The sequence below is a fragment of the Danio rerio genome, chromosome 20, assembly GCF_049306965.1.
Source record: "Danio rerio strain Tuebingen ecotype United States chromosome 20, GRCz12tu, whole genome shotgun sequence".
In the NCBI taxonomy this organism is placed as follows: domain Eukaryota; kingdom Metazoa; phylum Chordata; class Actinopteri; order Cypriniformes; family Danionidae; genus Danio; species Danio rerio.
The window spans coordinates 51312501-51330385 of record NC_133195.1 but is presented as its reverse complement, the minus strand read 5'-3'; the positions used below and the strand labels follow the sequence as shown (position 1 = coordinate 51330385).

The 17885-nt window shown below is 36.2% G+C and overlaps 1 protein-coding gene and 1 long non-coding RNA gene across 3 annotated transcripts in view; one reads left to right on the top strand and one right to left on the bottom strand.

Moving 5' to 3' along the window:
• Positions 1–336: 336 nt before the first annotated feature.
• The window catches only part of tram2 (translocation associated membrane protein 2), a 23819-nt gene continuing 6270 nt past the window's right edge, over positions 337–17885 (bottom strand). The window contains exons 4-11 of one of the 2 annotated variants that reach the window (NM_213071.1): positions 15299–15415; positions 15150–15208; positions 14042–14126; positions 13875–13945; positions 10415–10519; positions 7842–7985; positions 3744–3904; positions 337–940 (exon numbers count right to left, since the gene is read on the bottom strand). In NM_213071.1, coding sequence (NP_998236.1) covers positions 861–940; positions 3744–3904; positions 7842–7985; positions 10415–10519; positions 13875–13945; positions 14042–14126; positions 15150–15208; positions 15299–15415 — 822 coding nt within the window. In that variant the 3' untranslated portion in view covers positions 337–860. The remainder of the gene's footprint in view (positions 941–3743; positions 3905–7841; positions 7986–10414; positions 10520–13874; positions 13946–14041; positions 14127–15149; positions 15209–15298; positions 15416–17885) is intronic. The other variant, XM_005173812.4, reaches the window with a different exon arrangement.
• Positions 3676–7881, top strand: LOC141379464 (uncharacterized). Its single transcript, XR_012396122.1, has 2 exons — positions 3676–5770; positions 6444–7881. It is a non-coding gene; the product is annotated as an uncharacterized lncRNA (long non-coding RNA).

Genomic DNA, 17885 nt, shown 5'->3' with positions numbered 1-17885 from the left:
AAGTTGAAATTCCGACCTTAGAAGTCAGAGTTCTCACTCTATAACTCGAAATTGCGAATTTATATATAAAAATTCTGACTTTATAACTTACAAAGTCAGAATTCAGTCACAATTACAAGTTATAAAGTTGCAATTCTGAGTTACAATGTCAGAATTCTGAGTTAAAAAAGTTTCCTGTTATTATAACTCGACTTTAGAATTTTAAAGTCAGATTTTCCAGTTCTAAAGTTGCTATTATTTAGTTCTAATTAAATTTGATTGTATTTATTCAGTTCAGAGTGCAGAATAAAAGGAAAACAAACTCTTTAAGCTTCTGAAAGAACACAAAACAAAGTGTAACTATTCCAAAAGGTTCAATATTTATAAAGCATTGTCATGTACAAATCAAATATCAAAACTGCATATCCTTACAAAGCTGAAACTCAAAGACTGAATGTTTTCTGTGTTTGGTCTCGATTGTGTCGTTTTTTCCACAACTACAACATTATTCCTACATCACACCAGACAAAAACTAACAACAACAAAAACAGGTTTGTGGGTTCGTTTTTGGATTGTCATGTAAATCTTTTGTTCATTACAAACCCAGACTGTAAAACACAAATAAATCTCACGGACTGTCCTTTCTAGGCCACTGTAGTTTGCATTTTTGTACCTCAAGACATGCAGGGGAAAAACAAAAAAACAAAAGCTAACCAGGAGACGACAGCGCTTTAATACAGAAAGACTGAAGAACCAACGTGAATACTGAAAGCAGAAAGAGACGTTTAGTTGCTGATGTCACTTCCTCTGAGAACCGGTCAGATTGACCCTCTGTTGTTGTGGAAACAGGATGCGTTTCCTGTGCTGGAATGAGCTGAAGTTTACGGAGTTTTGATTTTCTTGAGTCGAGGAGACGTGCCGTTTTCTGCTTTAAGGAGGCCGTTTTCATGATGACCGACTGCTGGACACAAACACAAAACACACACTCAACATCTGAACACACACACTGCAGTTAAAGGCCAGCATTTCAAATCAAATCACGTTTGTCACATCATCAGCAGCACGTGTGCTATGAGTAAAAAGCTCAATAATAAAATACTAAAGTTTAATAATTTGTGTTTACATGTTATCGGTAATCAAATTATTTGACTTTCTCCCCTGTGTCTGTGTGTTTGTTTTGCCTCTGTGAAAATCGGCATGTGCCCAAACTGAAACTCCCATTTTTTATACATATTTTTTTATGCACCATCCTCTTTCCCCCTCCTCTGACACTCCCCCCTAAAGAGAGCTGGACACGCCTACTTTCCTGACTTTTTCCAAACTAGAGGTGTGAAAACACCCAGCTGAAATAGGTGGGTTTTGTGGCCCTTTAAAGGGTCACGAAACACCAAAACACATTTTTTGAGCTGTTGACAGTCGTATATGTGTCCCACACTGCTAAAAACACTATTAGGACACCTATATTTTACTAAAGTGTAAATTGGTTGTTTTTGCGTTATTTCAAGCAAATTCGTACTTCCGGTTTGAAACAAATTTTTGAAGCTGCGTCACGGTCATGACATAATAGCGTGTATTCCAGCATGCAGACTGGACGTCTGTGCCAGAGTGAGTCTTATTACGTCTTACAGTGTGATGCATTAATGCATGACTAAAGCTTGGTTCAAACCAATCAGCGCACTCTATTGTGCAACTTCATTAATATTCATTACTGTCACCGTGTTTACACGACATAGACGCCACGTTGTGTTGGCAAAACAAGCGTGAAGTGTTGCTTTTATAGTTTGCTGCAGTTAAGTTTTGTTTTCATTTTCTCTCTGTGAGAGCTCAGCTGGACTCACGTGTGGATTACAGTGTACGCGACGCTTGACAACAATAACTTGCGTGTCTTAGGAGGATTATTGTTTACCTGAGAGCTGTTCTCATCTGCAAACGCTGAGATCCGGATTCGCTTGTAGTCTCCTCTAAATAAAGACGCGGCTCTAGTTGCTGGTGATTGTCCTGTCTCGACAGATTTGGTAAGTGAGCGACCAGTGCTCTTTGTATATTCAGTTTGTTCGTATCAAACTATTACACAGAGTGTAAACATGTTAGCACTACAACCAAACCAGAGGCGTCTTTAAGCTGCTGGGCCATTCCACAGCTTGATTTTCTTTCTCTGAAAGCATTTGAGAATCTCCCTGGCTGTGTTTTGGATCATTGTCTTGCTGAAATGTCCACCCTGGTTTCATCTTCATCCTCTTGCTAATGTACATGTTGGACTGAAGCAGCTGATATTCATTTACACTGAGGAAGGGCAGAGGGTTGCTGAAGAACTACTGAGAGATTTCAGCTGCTGTCTGGGCTTTCTCTGCCATTCTACACCTCCCTTCATGTGTTCAATACTTTTGCCCTGCATCATTTAATTTTATTACACAGAACTTCATATATGGATTCTTTGGTTGTTGGCCAGGGAAAATTAAGTCAAAGGCACCTTTAGAAATATGTTTTCTGAGAAAAATTGTGACATGTTCAATACTTATTTCCCCCACTGTGTATGGTTTTGAATTCATTTAGTTTCAGGTTAAAATATCTCAAAAAATAGAAGCATTTCTTTTTAAATGAATATTTTAGACATTACTTCAGGTTTCCGGTCTTTTTTTGTATTTTCTGTTTACTTGAATTGTCCTGATGGAAAGTCAAGGAGACGTTTCTCCCAAAAATAGCAATTCTGTCATCATTTGCTCGTCCTCCACTGTTTGAGTTTCTTTTGATGTTGAACACAAATGCAGACAGCCATGGATTTCCATAGGACACTTTGTTTCTAATATGCATATGACAATAGCCCCTTTCACACATACAGACCTTTCCGAAAGGTTGTATGTGTGAACAGGTCCTTTGTGAAAATACCGGTAAATTCGTTCTGGCTATTTTCCGGAAAGAGAAGTTGTAACATTACCGGTAATTTGCCGGAATGCTGCGCTGTGTGAATGCAGAAGGAAGATTCCCGTAATAAGCGCGTGCACGTCTAGAACGTGCTGACGTGAGACGTCTGCTTTAGCCAATCACAACAGTCAGACGCATTTACGTCCGCGCGGTTTATGAGAATAAAATCCTTTGAATATTTTTCCAGACACATTTAGCTGCTAGAAGTTAGTCAGATCACGTTTATATGTTCTTCTTAATGCCAACTGTGTAAATAATCATCGATGAGATGCTTATGATAAGCCGTTGTTTGTTTACCTTCAAGCTTTGCGTGTGCCTGTGAAACAGCCTGTGAGCGCCTGCACACGCACATATTATGAACATCTCGACATGCGAAAGTGATCCTGCGAAAGTTGTTCACAATATTGATCATCCACAGAGTTTGTAATTTAGTCAAATGTTTACAAATACAAGCGCAGCCGTTTAAAGCTCATTTGTGGTGAATGATGTCAGAATTTACCGCTATTTTGGAATGGATGTGTGAATGCTCTTTTCCGGAAAATTTCCGTAACGTCCTCGCCTGTGTGAACAGCGCTTTTTTCAATATACCGGTAAAGTCTTTCCGGAAATTTTTCCGATATTTACCGGTATCACTGTGTGAAAGGGGCTAATGAATGTTTTCCCCTAACATTCTTCTAAATATCTTCTTCTGTGTTAAAAAAAAAAAAAGAAACTTGAGAGGGTAAATATTGAGGACATTTTAAGATCTGTTTAAAGAGAGCCGATTAGTGATTTGGGGTTTTAGTTCTCCTGATATGCCTGCACGGCTGATGCTGAATGCATACAAGTGTGTGTGTCTGTACCAGTGTCTCTCTTGACGGTGCGCTGCATCTGCTGTTTAGCGGCTGCTCGCTTGCGGGCCGCCTGCTCCAGTCGAAGCTCTCGCGTTCGGCTCAGCTGGAAACGGAAGAACTTCCAGAGGAGCCACGACTGAGTGAAACACACCACAGACAACACCAGCAGCCTGAAGGACAAGCACACAATAAAAAAACAGCATTATAATGAGGGCTGCACACAATAAATACATGCATCATTACCAGCGTAGTAGTATATGCAAAATCAGTTTTACAAATACAAAGGTTAGACAATGAAATAAACACTGGACGATTTAGGGTGTACCTTCCAAGCTTACATCAATGATGAGACTGTTTAGTTTGACAGAAGAGAAGAGCTCTCGCTCAGCACAGTGGACATTGCTATAGTTATAGTGTATTTGAATTATTTTAAGTCGTTTAATATGCAGTGACACACAAAGTCAAATCTTTTGCAGAACAGATCCAGCGCTTTTGACGCTCATAAATGATCATGAAAGTCTTATGATCTTCATCACCTTCTGTCTCGCAATAATCCATCTCGCTCTTTAAGATCTCAATACTCAGGGCTTCTGGTAGTACCTAGAATAGCAAAGTCGAGTAAAGGAGGTCGAGCCTTCTCCTTTATGGCTCCTACACTCTGGAATAGCCTTCCTGATAACATCCGAGGCTCAGACACACTCTCATAGTTCAAAACTAGATTAAAGGCCTATCTGTTTAGTAAAGCATACACATAGAGAGTTTCCACACAAGTTTCTGCATCTTGTTTATATACACTCTGAACAGCAGCTACGCTAATATTTCTCTTTTTTTCTCCATTTCCACCTGGGGATACTCATACCGAGGTCCACGAATTTTGCGGAGTCACTTATTGGATCCAAGACCAGCGACGAGACGATCCCAAGGTCTCAATATCCGGGACCAGGCCATATCTTGAGCTGCTGCTGCTGCTGTGGTGGTCATGGGGGAGTGGAGAGTATGAGACTGATTCCAGTGACGCTCCAGGGACAGACGAGTCTTCGCTGAGGCCAGCTTCCAGCCTCCACCGCTAAGACTGCAGCTCTGCACAAGACTTTTGGCCAGCGGAGAAATTAAAATGGTCGTGCCGAACTGAGTCTGGTTCTCTCAAGGTTTTTTTTCTTTACTCTCCTATCGGTGAAGTTTTTTTTCACTCTCCGCTGTCGCCACTGGCTTGCATGGTTCAGGATTGGTAGAGCTACGCATCGATGAATTTGCTCTTCAGTGTTTGAACTCTCAGTAATGATTTAAACCACACTGAACTGAGCTAAACTGAACTTGAACACTAAAAACTGAACTACCCTGATCCAGTTACTATGACCATTTATGTGAAGCTGCTTTGACACAATCTACATTGTAAAAGCGCCATACAAATAAAGCTGAATTGAATTGAAATCATGCTGTACATATTAAGAGGTTTGCTGAAGGTGCAGCTGATGTGCAGTAAGGGGTTTGCGTCTTTAATAAACTATGACAGCTTTTTGCATTTATTGGAAAGTACGAATGATTAAGAAATCCATATGAAACAGTCCCTTAAAGGTGCAGTAGGTGATCTGCCAAAATGCTAACTGCTTAACTTATTATTATCTTTGGACAGTGGGGAGGGACCGTGATTCAAAGTCACGCCTCCTGAAATCGCGAACGCGCCTACCGCAACACAACAGCAGATAACCTAATGTGCCTGGGCACGGTTTGGATAGCCTAGTGTGAGTACACTCTCAGTGTTTGAGGTTTCATGGCTACATTTGATCTTCAATTCCAAGGTTTAATTGGCAGAGTACCAGCAAAGTTTTGCTTCAAATATTGCGACGCACACAACATTATGGGTGACATATCAGAGTTCAAAAGAGAACAAATTGTTGGTGCACATCACGCTCGCGCATCTGTGACCAAGACAGCAAGTCTTTGTGATCAAGAGCCACACAGAAGCTCAATATACATGGCCGGGCAGTAAAAATCTTGGGCTGTGGACAATGTGAAACATGTATTGCTCTCTAACGGTACGTTCACACCGAAAGGTCTGGCCGCCCTGGCGACAACGCTCTGCCTTCAGCTCCTGTGGCAAGAGCGTCAAAACTCGCTACATTGATCTCGTACTTAAAGGAGTCGTTGCAGCATATCAGTTACATTCCTGCATAAAACATGTTTCTAGCGTGAAAATGTTGCGCACTTCTTATCAAATTCATACAACAATGGAAGATAAAGTTGCGTGTGTTGCTCTATTTATCCAATATGTGTCCATATGTCTGAAATATCCTGAAGCAGCTATACTGTTTTGTACTGTCACATCGCGTGAGATTCCCGCTTTTTTAAGATACATTTATATAACATTAATGAACATCAGTTACTCGCCAGTAACTTATTTAATGCATGTTCCTGTAGGAAAAAATTGTAAATAATTGGAAATCCGGCGACCGCAATAATCAAACCCTTGGGAACAACTGTGGTCGGAACCAAAGTTCACAGGTCTGTGTTCTCTGAACTGCTATCAAGCGATGGACGTCTTCATTCTGATTGCTTGCCGCCGAACAAGTTGACTTCATTTCAACTCTCCTCGACGCTCACGCCGGCGAAGACGCGCCGCGCTGCTCCTCGCCGCCGGCTCTCATTGAAAATGAATGACTTCCGGCTACTTTGACGCTCTCGCCGCTTTCGGTGTGAACGTACGGTAAGGAGTCCACTTTCACTGTCTTTTCCATATCTGGGAGAATTATGGTGTGGAGAAGCCTCAAATAAGCGTCCCATCAGACTGTTGTTGCATGTCTAGAGTGATGCATGGGAGGGGGATCAGTGATGGTTTGGGCTGCAACATCATGGCATTCCCTAGGTCTAATACTTGTGCTAGATGGGCGCGTCACTGCCAAGGTCTACCGAACCATTCTGGAGGATCATGTGCACAGTTCGATTGTGTCCCCCTGCCACCTCCTCGGTTGGTTTGTGTTCACACTGTCTTTTTTCCTTCTGAACCCTGGTATGCTTGCGTCATCGAGCTGCTATTTTGTTTATGACTGTTCCTAGGTGACGGTCATGAATCAGAAGTGAACCGTACCAGAGTTCGCATGAACCGTACCCCAGACCACCTCTTTCAGGCGGACTCTGGTACGGTTCACGGGTGCGCACCCGAGTTCAGAAGACGCGTTCACACTAGCTAGACGTACCGTACTATGACATCAAACGAACCCGGGTGCGAACCAAAAGTGCTAGTGTGAAAGCACCCTTAACCATGCCTTTCAGTTTCATTGTACGACCCCTGTATAGTCCACCATCAAAATAGTCGAGTTTTAAATCCTGATTTAATTTCATGAATTTAAAAAAAAAAGAAAAGAAAAAGACCTCCCTAAAGGCTGATTTATACTTCTGCATCAAACACCGGCGTATGCTACGGCGCTGACGCATAGCCCTTCGCCGTGGCCGTCGGCATCACTGACGTGCACCTCTCAAAAATTGTAACTACACGTTGCAACGACGCGTAGCGCAAGCTCTGTGATTGGTCGGCTTGGTATCGCTGACGAGTCTGGGCGGGACCGAGTGCAGCGCGAATGGCGCAAGCGATTGTTTATAAGTGTGGAGTCCCGTGAAGGAGCTCCGGATGGAAAGTTTTGTTTTGTGTTTACCTCATAGTTAAAGTTGTTGCACGTCCGCCGGTTCCTGCCTCAAAATGAGCGAGTTTGAGTCACTTCTACAACCAGGAAGTGTTAAGGAAAAGCAAAACAGCAGCGAAGAAACTCGACACAGAGGAACATTTACACCTTACTGCCAACTAGCGTTTCGGAAGTGTTAATGCAGACCAACGGAGACAGCGCGCAGAAGTATAAATGCACAGCCACGCGCGTTGCCTGCGCCATGAGTTACGCTGGTCACTTGACGCAGAAGTATAAACCAGGCTTAATACAGCAGTGCCTACAGACATTTCCATCCAAATATTTTACAAAAGCTGATTGTGCATAACAGGTGGCCTTTAAATATGGTCATTTTAACCAAGATTATCCTGCAAGATTGTTTTTAAACTGTTTACCAACATGTTTAATGCTAAATGCTACTTTGAAAAATAAAAAAAATTCTAAGTCTCACCTGATGGACAGAGTGTTGAAGTTTCCCGTCTCCAAATCAAGAGTCTGGTTTTCAGAACGAGCCAAACCAAAGCCAACGGCCAAAAACATGAGCGTCAGAGTGATCATCCGAGTCAGAACAAAGCCCACAGACCACATCTCAAACCTACAAACACAAGCACACGCGTAAGCCTCATGTGTCGACACTTCTCTGATCCAAAACACAGGAAAGTCTGCAATATTGTGAAATATTAGTGCAGCTATAATGAATTGCTTTCTATTAGAATACATTTTAAAATGTAATTTCTTTCATTTAGAGAGGAACAATATATTGTTTGAGCATCGATATCGCAACACGTGTATCCGCAAAGAATAGATTGCTTATTAAAGACTAAAAGATAAAGATTGTATAAGACTAGGGCAGCACAGTGGCACAGTGGGTGTGGCACAGTGGGCAGGAGGCTCAAACCAGTGACTTCTTGCTGTTTCAGTTGGCATTTCAGTGTGGAGTTAGCATGTTCTCCCCATATTGGTGTGAATTCGTCTGGGTGCTCCGGTTTCCCCCACATGTCCAAAGACAGACACTATAGGCGAATTGAATGAGCTGCAAGGGTATCCACTGCGTGAAACATATGCTGGATTAGTTGGCGGTTCACTCTGCTGTGGGACTAAGGTAAAGGTAAATGAATGAATGTAGAAAATTATTTCTACAACAGTGACCATGGTAATTAACCTTTGATTGTTCAATTTCTATATTTGAACGGTTAAATGTCCTAGAACACCATAAGGCACTGTTCATTTCACTTTTATTTTTGCTCTGATGCATTTATCTATGCTTTTGATTTATGCCGATGCACTGCATATAAATGTACCACCACAGTCGATCTAAATTAATCAAATCTTTCCAAATGGAGCTATTCAAATCATCTGTTGAGGCTATATTCATAACTGAAGCAAAACAAATACAGCAATGTCAGATTTTTCCAATATCGTGCAGCCCTAATTTCATACAAAGCTGAACTTTCACACACCAACACAGGGAGAACATGCAAACTCTACATAGAAATGCCAACTGACCCAGCCAGGGCTTGAACCAGCAACCTTCTTGCTGTGAGGCAACAGTGCTATGCAAAAATCATGTAAAGGGATGTGTTGCTTTAGTTTTCTTTAACTGATTAGGGAATTTATAATGGAAAATTTGCTGTAAAAACGTCTAACAGCTGTTGTGAATTGTCCCTCTTTGCGATAATTTATTTATTTAGGTTTTAATGCCGTATAAGCAGCATTGGCTATATTCATGGCAAAAACATAAACTTAATATACAATATATAATCATATCAGTTTCTTAACAAACACACATTGTAAAAAAAACAAAAAACAACAACAACAACAAGCATACAAGCAGCAACAACACTGATCGTCATATACAATCTTTTAGTTTGATTAGAGATAAATATTCCAGAATTGCTCCAGAAGGCTCCTTTTCAAACATTTCACTTAAAATATCTCCCAAATAAAAACGTTCCCTAAGATCCTTTAAAAATACACATTTTATTAAAATGTTTTATCGTCCAAATATTCTTACACGGGTCACAAATAGGTTTTCCTTCCCCTTTCAATAAATATGTGTGTGTAAGTCTTGAGTGTCTGATTCTACATCTCGTCTGTACAACCTGCTCATGTCTATTTTCAAAACTGTAATTATTTCTTTCATTTACAAATGGATTCACTTTATACAATGTTATTCCTACATTCATCCCTTTTGCCATTTCTCATTAATAAACAGATTTAAAACAGGTTTAATATCAGATACAGGAATTTTACATTCTGTCATCTCCATCTGCAAGGCTTCCTTAGCTGCACATTCGTTTCCAGTGAATCCCATATGACCAGGTATCCAGCAGAAAATAATATCAAAGTTTCTTTAAAAGGTCCACTTTTACTATAATGATAAAAATCATAGGATGATCAGTTTTCATAGATTCAAGCGCTTGTAAGCAGGACAGAATCTGTGCAAATCAAAAACTGGCGTTGCTGCTCTTTTTCTATTTGTTCCAGAGCTAAAAACTGCAAAAGCTTCAGCGGTGAATATTGAGCTGTCCGAGAATAATCTTTCTGAAACACTCTGAACCAATCACTGCTGAAGCAGATGCTCGTCCATCTGATTTTGAACCCTCTTCGTGATAAAAAAAAAAAAAAAAAAAAAAAAAACTTAAGATGGATTATTGGTTAATTGGCTGTTTGGGTAGATTTACCTGGACAGAGGAAAATTAAGACCTACAACCCAATATTTAGGTGAATCTCAAATTTTGTTTTTAAAATTTAAGACATTAGGACCTTGCAGACACCCTGATATCTGAGAAAGTTGTTGGTCACACTTTATTTTGATGGTCCATTTGTTGAATTTAAGTTACATTGCATCTACATGCCAACTAACTCTCATTAGATTATAAGTAGACTGTTAGGTTGGGGTTAGTTTAAGTTGACGTGCACTTGCGGTTTCTTATAGTCAGTTAAATGTCTGTTAAAGGAGCAGTATTAACAGATATTAAGCAGACAGTCTACTAATACACAAAGTTTACCAGTTTTACTCACATTTTGTGGTGGTTTTCATCGATGAAGTAAAAGAGTCGAGACAGATGAAAACCCATCTCTGAAAGATACTGCAGAAACAACAGGACCAGTCCGACCCGCGTCAAACTACACACAGATCAGAACAACAACAATCAATCAAACACTTCTAAAGCAAAAAACAAAGAAATAGTTCAAATATTACATGAATAAACACTTATTTTTTTACAGGTACAGTACAGGCTTTGATATAAATTGAGCATTTTATACTGGAACGAAATATAAATCATTAAATTAGATTAATTTTAATTACTAATGAAATTATTAATTTAATTATTAATGAAAAGAAAATTATATATATATATATATATATATATATATATATATATATATATATATATATATATATATATATATATATATATATATATATATATATATATATATATATATATATATATATATACACACACTGGTGATCAAAATTAGAGAACAATGTATAAATAATTAAACAATTCTGAAATAATGTCATCTTCACTACTCAACAGTTGAAGGATTTTTTGTCCCATCTATACCATGCTACCAGAACACCTTTTCCCCAAAATAACAAAGGCATTTCGACTAAAAACATTGTTTTGCCGAAAACACACTGATCAAAATTAAAGAACACTTTTAGATACCTCCCTGTTATTGGTGTCAATCTGGAATCTGGTGCTAATTCCCTTGATTATCTGTCAACCCCTATTTACCTGGCAGCCTAACTTCCAGTTTCACTGACTCTGCAAGATGGTGGCCATTCTAAATTGACTGAAAGCCTTCGGCAGCAGGTTGTCCAGATAAAGGCCAAAGGGATGACCCTATCAGCCATAGCAAGACAAGTTGGTCGTTCCAAATCTATGATTTCAAGAATACTAAATCATTACAACATCACAACTCATTCAAGTCCCTCCAGAAGGCTGGTCATCCACAGAAGAGATGACAGGATACTGCGGAGGATCTCAATGGGCAATCGTTTTTACACTACAGCTGGAACTGCTCACCAGTTCAGCTCTGAACAGGGTAAAAATCTGTCTCGTCATACAGTGTCTCGACGTTTAAGAGCATTTGGACTAAAAGCCCACTCTGCAGTCACCAAACCTCTCATTAGCAGAAAGAATCAAAAGGCTTTGCTGAGTAGCATGTTGTGTGGACGGAGGAGAACGGCTCCAAAGTTCACTTCAGTGATGAAAGCAAGTTTAATTTATTTGGGTCCGATGGGAAACATTATGTTCAGTGACAAACTGGAGAAAGACTGAACCCAAAGGGTTTAAAGAAGTGAGTAAAAAGTGGAGGAGGAAGTGTCATGGTTTGGGGCATGTTTCTTGCAGCAGAAGTTGGGCCTCTACAGGTATATGGCAGAGTGAATGCAAATGTTTATCAGAACCTTCTTCAACAACATATGGTTGCTTCCCTGCGTTCATTACCCAATCAGCCCGCAGTGTTCATGCAGGAAAATGAGCCATGTCACACAGCAAAATGGGTAAAGCAGTTCCTTGAAACTGAAAACATTGAAATAATGACATGGTCTGCCCAGAGTCCTGAACTCAACCCAATAGAGAACCTCTGGGAATCTTTGGCGACAAAGTTATGGCCAAGAAACCCATTACAGTCACTGAACTGTCGAGAAGACTGGAAGAAGAGTGGGCCAAAATCACACCAGAGCAGTGTAAGAGACTAGTGCTGTCTTGTGGCCACAGATGTGCTGAAGTCATTCAGAGCAGAGGCCTGTACACTTCCTACTAATTGCTGACTGTTTTAACCTTCAGAAAATTTAGCTGTAATCTTTTTCCATGCTACAGTCATTGTTGTTCTCTAATTTTGATCAGTGTGTTTTCGGCAAAATAATGTTTTTAGTCGAAATGCCTTTGTTATTTTGGGGAAAAGGTGTTCTGGTAGCATGGTATAGATGGGACAAAAAATCCTTCAACTGTTGAGCAGTGAAGATGACATTATTTCAGAATTGTTAAATTATTTATACATTGTTCTCTGATATTCATCGCCAGTGTGTGTGTGTGTGTGTGTGTGTGTGTGTATATATATATAAATTTTTAAACAGTACACACACACACATATATACGTGTTATCTTTAATAATTATTTTATTATTAATTTAAATTTTAATAATAAGTTCAATTAGAATAATTTTAATTAATTGTATTTTGTTTTACTTGAAAATTTGTTTCTGAATAATTTTATTATTAATTAAAATAAATTATTGGATTGATTGATAAAAAAAATTATCAATCGAAAAAGTTTGAGGAAGGATTTTTTAAAAATTAATTTAAATGATTTTTATATTAATTCAATTAGATTATTTTAATTTCTGGATTGTTTAATTAATTGAAAGTATTATTAAATATATACATTTAATTTTTACAGTACGAAAACACACACGTTAACTATTATTTTATTATTAATTTAAATTTTAATTAATTGAATTTTTCTATTAATTGAAAAAGTATTGTTCATGAATAACTTTTCTTCATTTACATTAATTATATTAATTCAACAATTTGATTCATTTTAATGACTTGATTTTTTGATCAATTACATTTTTACAGAAGGCATACATGTTATCGTTATTAATTATTTTATTATTAATTTAAATTTGAATAATAACTTGAATTAGATTCATTTTAATTAATTATATTTTTCTTTAATTAAAAAAGTATTGTTATTAATAATTTTATTAGTAATTAAAATTAATGGTATTAATTATTTTAATTATTAGATTAATTACATTTTTATCGAAAAAGTTCTTTATGAATGTTTTTATTAATTTCAATTATTTTTTTATTTATTCAATTAGATTAATTTGAATGACTAAATATTATAAAATATATACACATTTAAATTTTTACAGTACAAATACATATACACGTGTTAACTATTAATTATTTTATTATTAATTAAAATTTTATTATTAATTCATTTTGATTAATTTTAATTAATTGTATTTTTCTACTAATTAAAAAAGTATTGTTCATGAATAATTGTATTAATCTACATTAATTATTTTAATGCAATCATTAGATTAATTTTAATTACTTGAATATATATTTTTAATAATTTAAATTAATAAAAAAATCACGTTTACAATAAGCATAAATTTACACGCGCACACACGCACGCACACGCACGCACATGCACGCACGCGCACGCGCACGCACACGCACGCACGCACTTTGAAAGCACATGTATTAAGATCTAAATAAGATATGAAGGAACATAGAAAAGTGCAATTTTCCTGAATATTAGCATGCAAATGCGATTACAATTTTGACATTGACTGTTAATTACACCTTTTAAATATATATTAAGATATTAAAATCACAAAGGCTTTTAATATAGTCAAACCAGATCCTGTACGATAATTTATTGACAGTGTCTTTGTGTGTGTGTGTGTGTGTGTGTGTGTGTGTGTGTGTGTGTGTGTTTTAACATACTTCAGCAGATATGCAGCCAGAATGTGTAATAGATAGAGACTGATGTACTGCAGCTGACGAGGAATTTCCTCCTAAAACACAGACAATAAAACATAATCATGAATGTAATTTGGTATATTCATGTAGTTTCTGTATATACACATCTACATTTATCTTTTTTCTCTCACCTTTCGGACTTTCTGGAAGTAGAGCTCAGGTAAAGCGTGAATCCAGTACGCCAGCTGAGTGAGGTAGAAGAACTTGACCTGAAATCTGATGGAAACAGCACAATCTCAATCTGACTGAAACACACACTGCCCTTTTTACACTGCTTTATTTGATATGTTTATAGAGTTGTGTATATCGTGTTTACAATGAGTTGGAAACATCCACAAATGGATTTCAGAAAAGAAACTTCTTGGTCTGGGTGAAGGAAGAAATGTGTATTTTAGGAAGATTTAAAGAAGCAAAGGTGTCATTTTATTCATATATAAAGTAAATAAATAATTAGCCATAATAACAATGAAATGTATAACTGGATGAAAAAAATTCAATGAATAGTTTTTTGGGCTAATATTTTAATTCAGGGAGAAATCAATAGTCAAGATAAGATTAATAAATTAAAAAAAATAAATAAAACAAATAATATATAAATATTTATATATTTTTGTTATATTTATTCATTATTTATTTCAGGAAGATTTGATATGAGTATGTTTATTTATATGAAAAACAAATACAATAAATAAATAAATATTAGTAGTATTAATAGCAATAAAACAAGAAAATGTAAACGCATATCTGGATGTGTGTATCATTTACATTTTATATATTTATCACTGATATATATTTTTAAAATAAATTCACATTATAGTAAAAGAATTAAGAAGCTAATTTAAAGGAAACATGTTTCCACAACAAAGACTGAAAGAAAAAATATATTCGTTAAATATTCATATTTTTATAGATCACAATTCAGACTTTTTGCTTAGAATTGCTCACTATATATCCTGCAAAGTAGAGCTAAAATCTCACAGCTTGAAGTGAACTTTTTTTTCTAATTCAGCCTCTCAAAATTGCAACTGCATCAACCTTTATTTTTGTAAATAAGTGACAATTGTGAGATAGTTGCATTTTTTTTATGAAAAAAGCAATGAAAAGTCTTACACTGCAAACAAAAAGTCCAAAACATACATTTCATTTTCTAAACTATTAATTTTATAAAAGTGTAATTAATACTAAAATCAGTCTGACCATTTTCCTGAGCTTGGTGATTTTTAATGATGTGTGTTTTACCTCAGGTGAACATGAGGGTAATTCTCCCAAAGGCTGCTGGGATGCAGAAGGTGTCCTTCCTGCAAAACACAAATAAGTCACACATAGTTTGAGGTTGATTATGTTTTGTGTGTGTGTGTGTGTGTGTGTGTGTGTAAGATTGGTCTTACTGTAGTGATGACGTAGAGACTCCATACGCTAGACACCAGATAAAACACACACAGCTGCCCAGATTCATTAAACTTAGTGTTTTTACTCTTCGACAGGTGCAGACGCCGGTTTACTTTCTAAAACACAACACACACACACACACACACAATAAATACACTACACATTTTTTAGACAAATAATAATAATAATAAAACTCTTATGTATCCAACATGCATAATATATCTACATTATAATACAATATTGTCTACAGCAGCGATGCCCAAAGTAGGGCCTGCGGGCCTAAGTAGACCCGTTGTAACCTTTGATTTGGCCCACCAAAAAAATCCGAGAAGAGATTGAGAACAATGAGAGAGCTGGGGGTTATTTCTAATTTGATGTGGCCTTTTTTTGTTCATTTGTTTTATTGCTGAGCTACAAAAAAAGCAAACTGAAATTAAATGTTTCAATTAAATGTTGTAAATGAATAGTTGAAAATATTTTTTTCGGTGAGCAAATCATGGCAAAAACTAGCGGAACTCCATTATGCCATAAACGAGATTGTTTTTGTCTTTACTGTAATAAGTTCATAAAACTATATTTAAAAAATTAGACTGTATTAGTTAATATAAAGCAATGTTTTCTAGTAATTTTTAAATTAATTAGGAAATTACCCATGGCAATTATTTACCTTCGGCCCACTAGCCTTAATCAAATTTGGTTTGTGGCCCTTCATTAGAAAAGGTTTGAGCACCCCTGCTCTATAGCAATACACCTCCACATACATTTGACAGTTTGTAAACTTTTCAGTAATTTCTTGTTTTTAATACCTATATTTTCAGTCGCTATACTTCAATCCACCTATTTTTAAGCACATTTTTGATATGCGCATAAAAAAAATGAATTCCCATAACTTAGGATGAACTTTTTATTCGATAAGAAAAGAAGAAAAGGTGTGCATAAACTGCGATGGAAACACTTTTACCAAACAAATTCCAGTATGCACATTAAAACAAGTCACGGTTTTGTTACAAGTTAATCTATGTGTATAGATATACACACAGTTAAAGTTAAAATTATTAGCGCCCTTAAATCTTTTTTCTTCTTTTTTTAATTATTTCCCAAATGATGTTTAACAGAGCAAGGAATTTTTCACAGCATGTCTGATAATATTTTTTCTTCTCGAAAAAGTCTTATTCGTTTTATTTCGGCTAGAATAAAAGCAGTTTTTAATTTTTTAAACACCATTTTAGGGACAAAATTATTAGCCCCTTTAAGCTAATTTTTTTTCGATAATCTACAGAACAAACCGTCCTTATACAATAACTTGCCTAATTACCCTAACCTGCCTAGTTACCCTAATTAACCTAGTTAAGCCTTTAAATGTCACTTTAAGCTGTATAGAAGTGTCTTGAAAAATATCTAGTCAAATATAGTTTACTGTCATCATGGCAAAGATAAAATAAATCCATTATTAGAAATGAGTTACTAAAACTATTATGTTTAGAAATGACTTGAAAAAAAATCTGCTCTCTGTTAAACAGAAATTGGGAAAAAATAAACAGAGGGGCTAATAATTCAGGGGGGCTAATAATTCTGACTTCAACTGTGTGTGTGTGTGTGTGTGATATAGATATATATATATATATATATATATATATATATATATATATATATATATATATATATATATATATATATATATATATATATATATATATATATATATATATACACACACACACACACACATATATATACATATATATAAATAAAATATATGTATCATGTGATGATAAAAATGTGTTTGAATGGACAAACCAGCGGGCTTGACCACATTGAAAAACATCTGAAATGTTGTTTTGGTCATTCTGAAACTCCTTAACCATTTCAGCATTAGTGTTATTATATTATTAATGAACTCCAGAATCAAGAGCGTCAGCGCTCTGTGTCCCACGCCTTTAAACGCCACCACGCCTTCATTGTGTGTCAGCATCGTCTTCCGAGATGCTTGTCATTTATTATATGAAGAAAAGATTGACGCAACTTCTCCTACCGCAGCAAATTCCCTTTTTACTGTTGATTTTTGGCGACATTTGACTCGTTAGATGCTGCTTTATTCACACGTCTTTTATGCAAATTCTTAGTTTTAAGCATAAAGTTAATACACGCATAGTGTTTTTGCATTGTGGAAGCTTTAGTCACTAAAACAAAAACCTTATTTAATAAATAAATTAAACAAATTAAAAATAAATAAATAAAAATTGTAATCATATATATATATATATATATATATATATATATATATATATATATATATATATATATATATATATATATGTATTTTCACTCTGTATAAAATTATAATTTCGGCATTCGAAACCATTTTTAATTGATTTAAACAGAACTTGGATATCAGGGGCCTGTTTCACTAAGGAGGTTCAAACAACTCAGAGTTTAAACTTGAACTCTGAGTTGATTTACAGAGAGATTAAAAACTCTGAGTTTTCGGTTTCAGAATAGCTGATCTGAGTTGGGTCAATCAACTTCGAGTAGAGCAACTCAGAGTTAAGCGCGCACACCGTGACTTTAAAAAGGCATTATCAATGG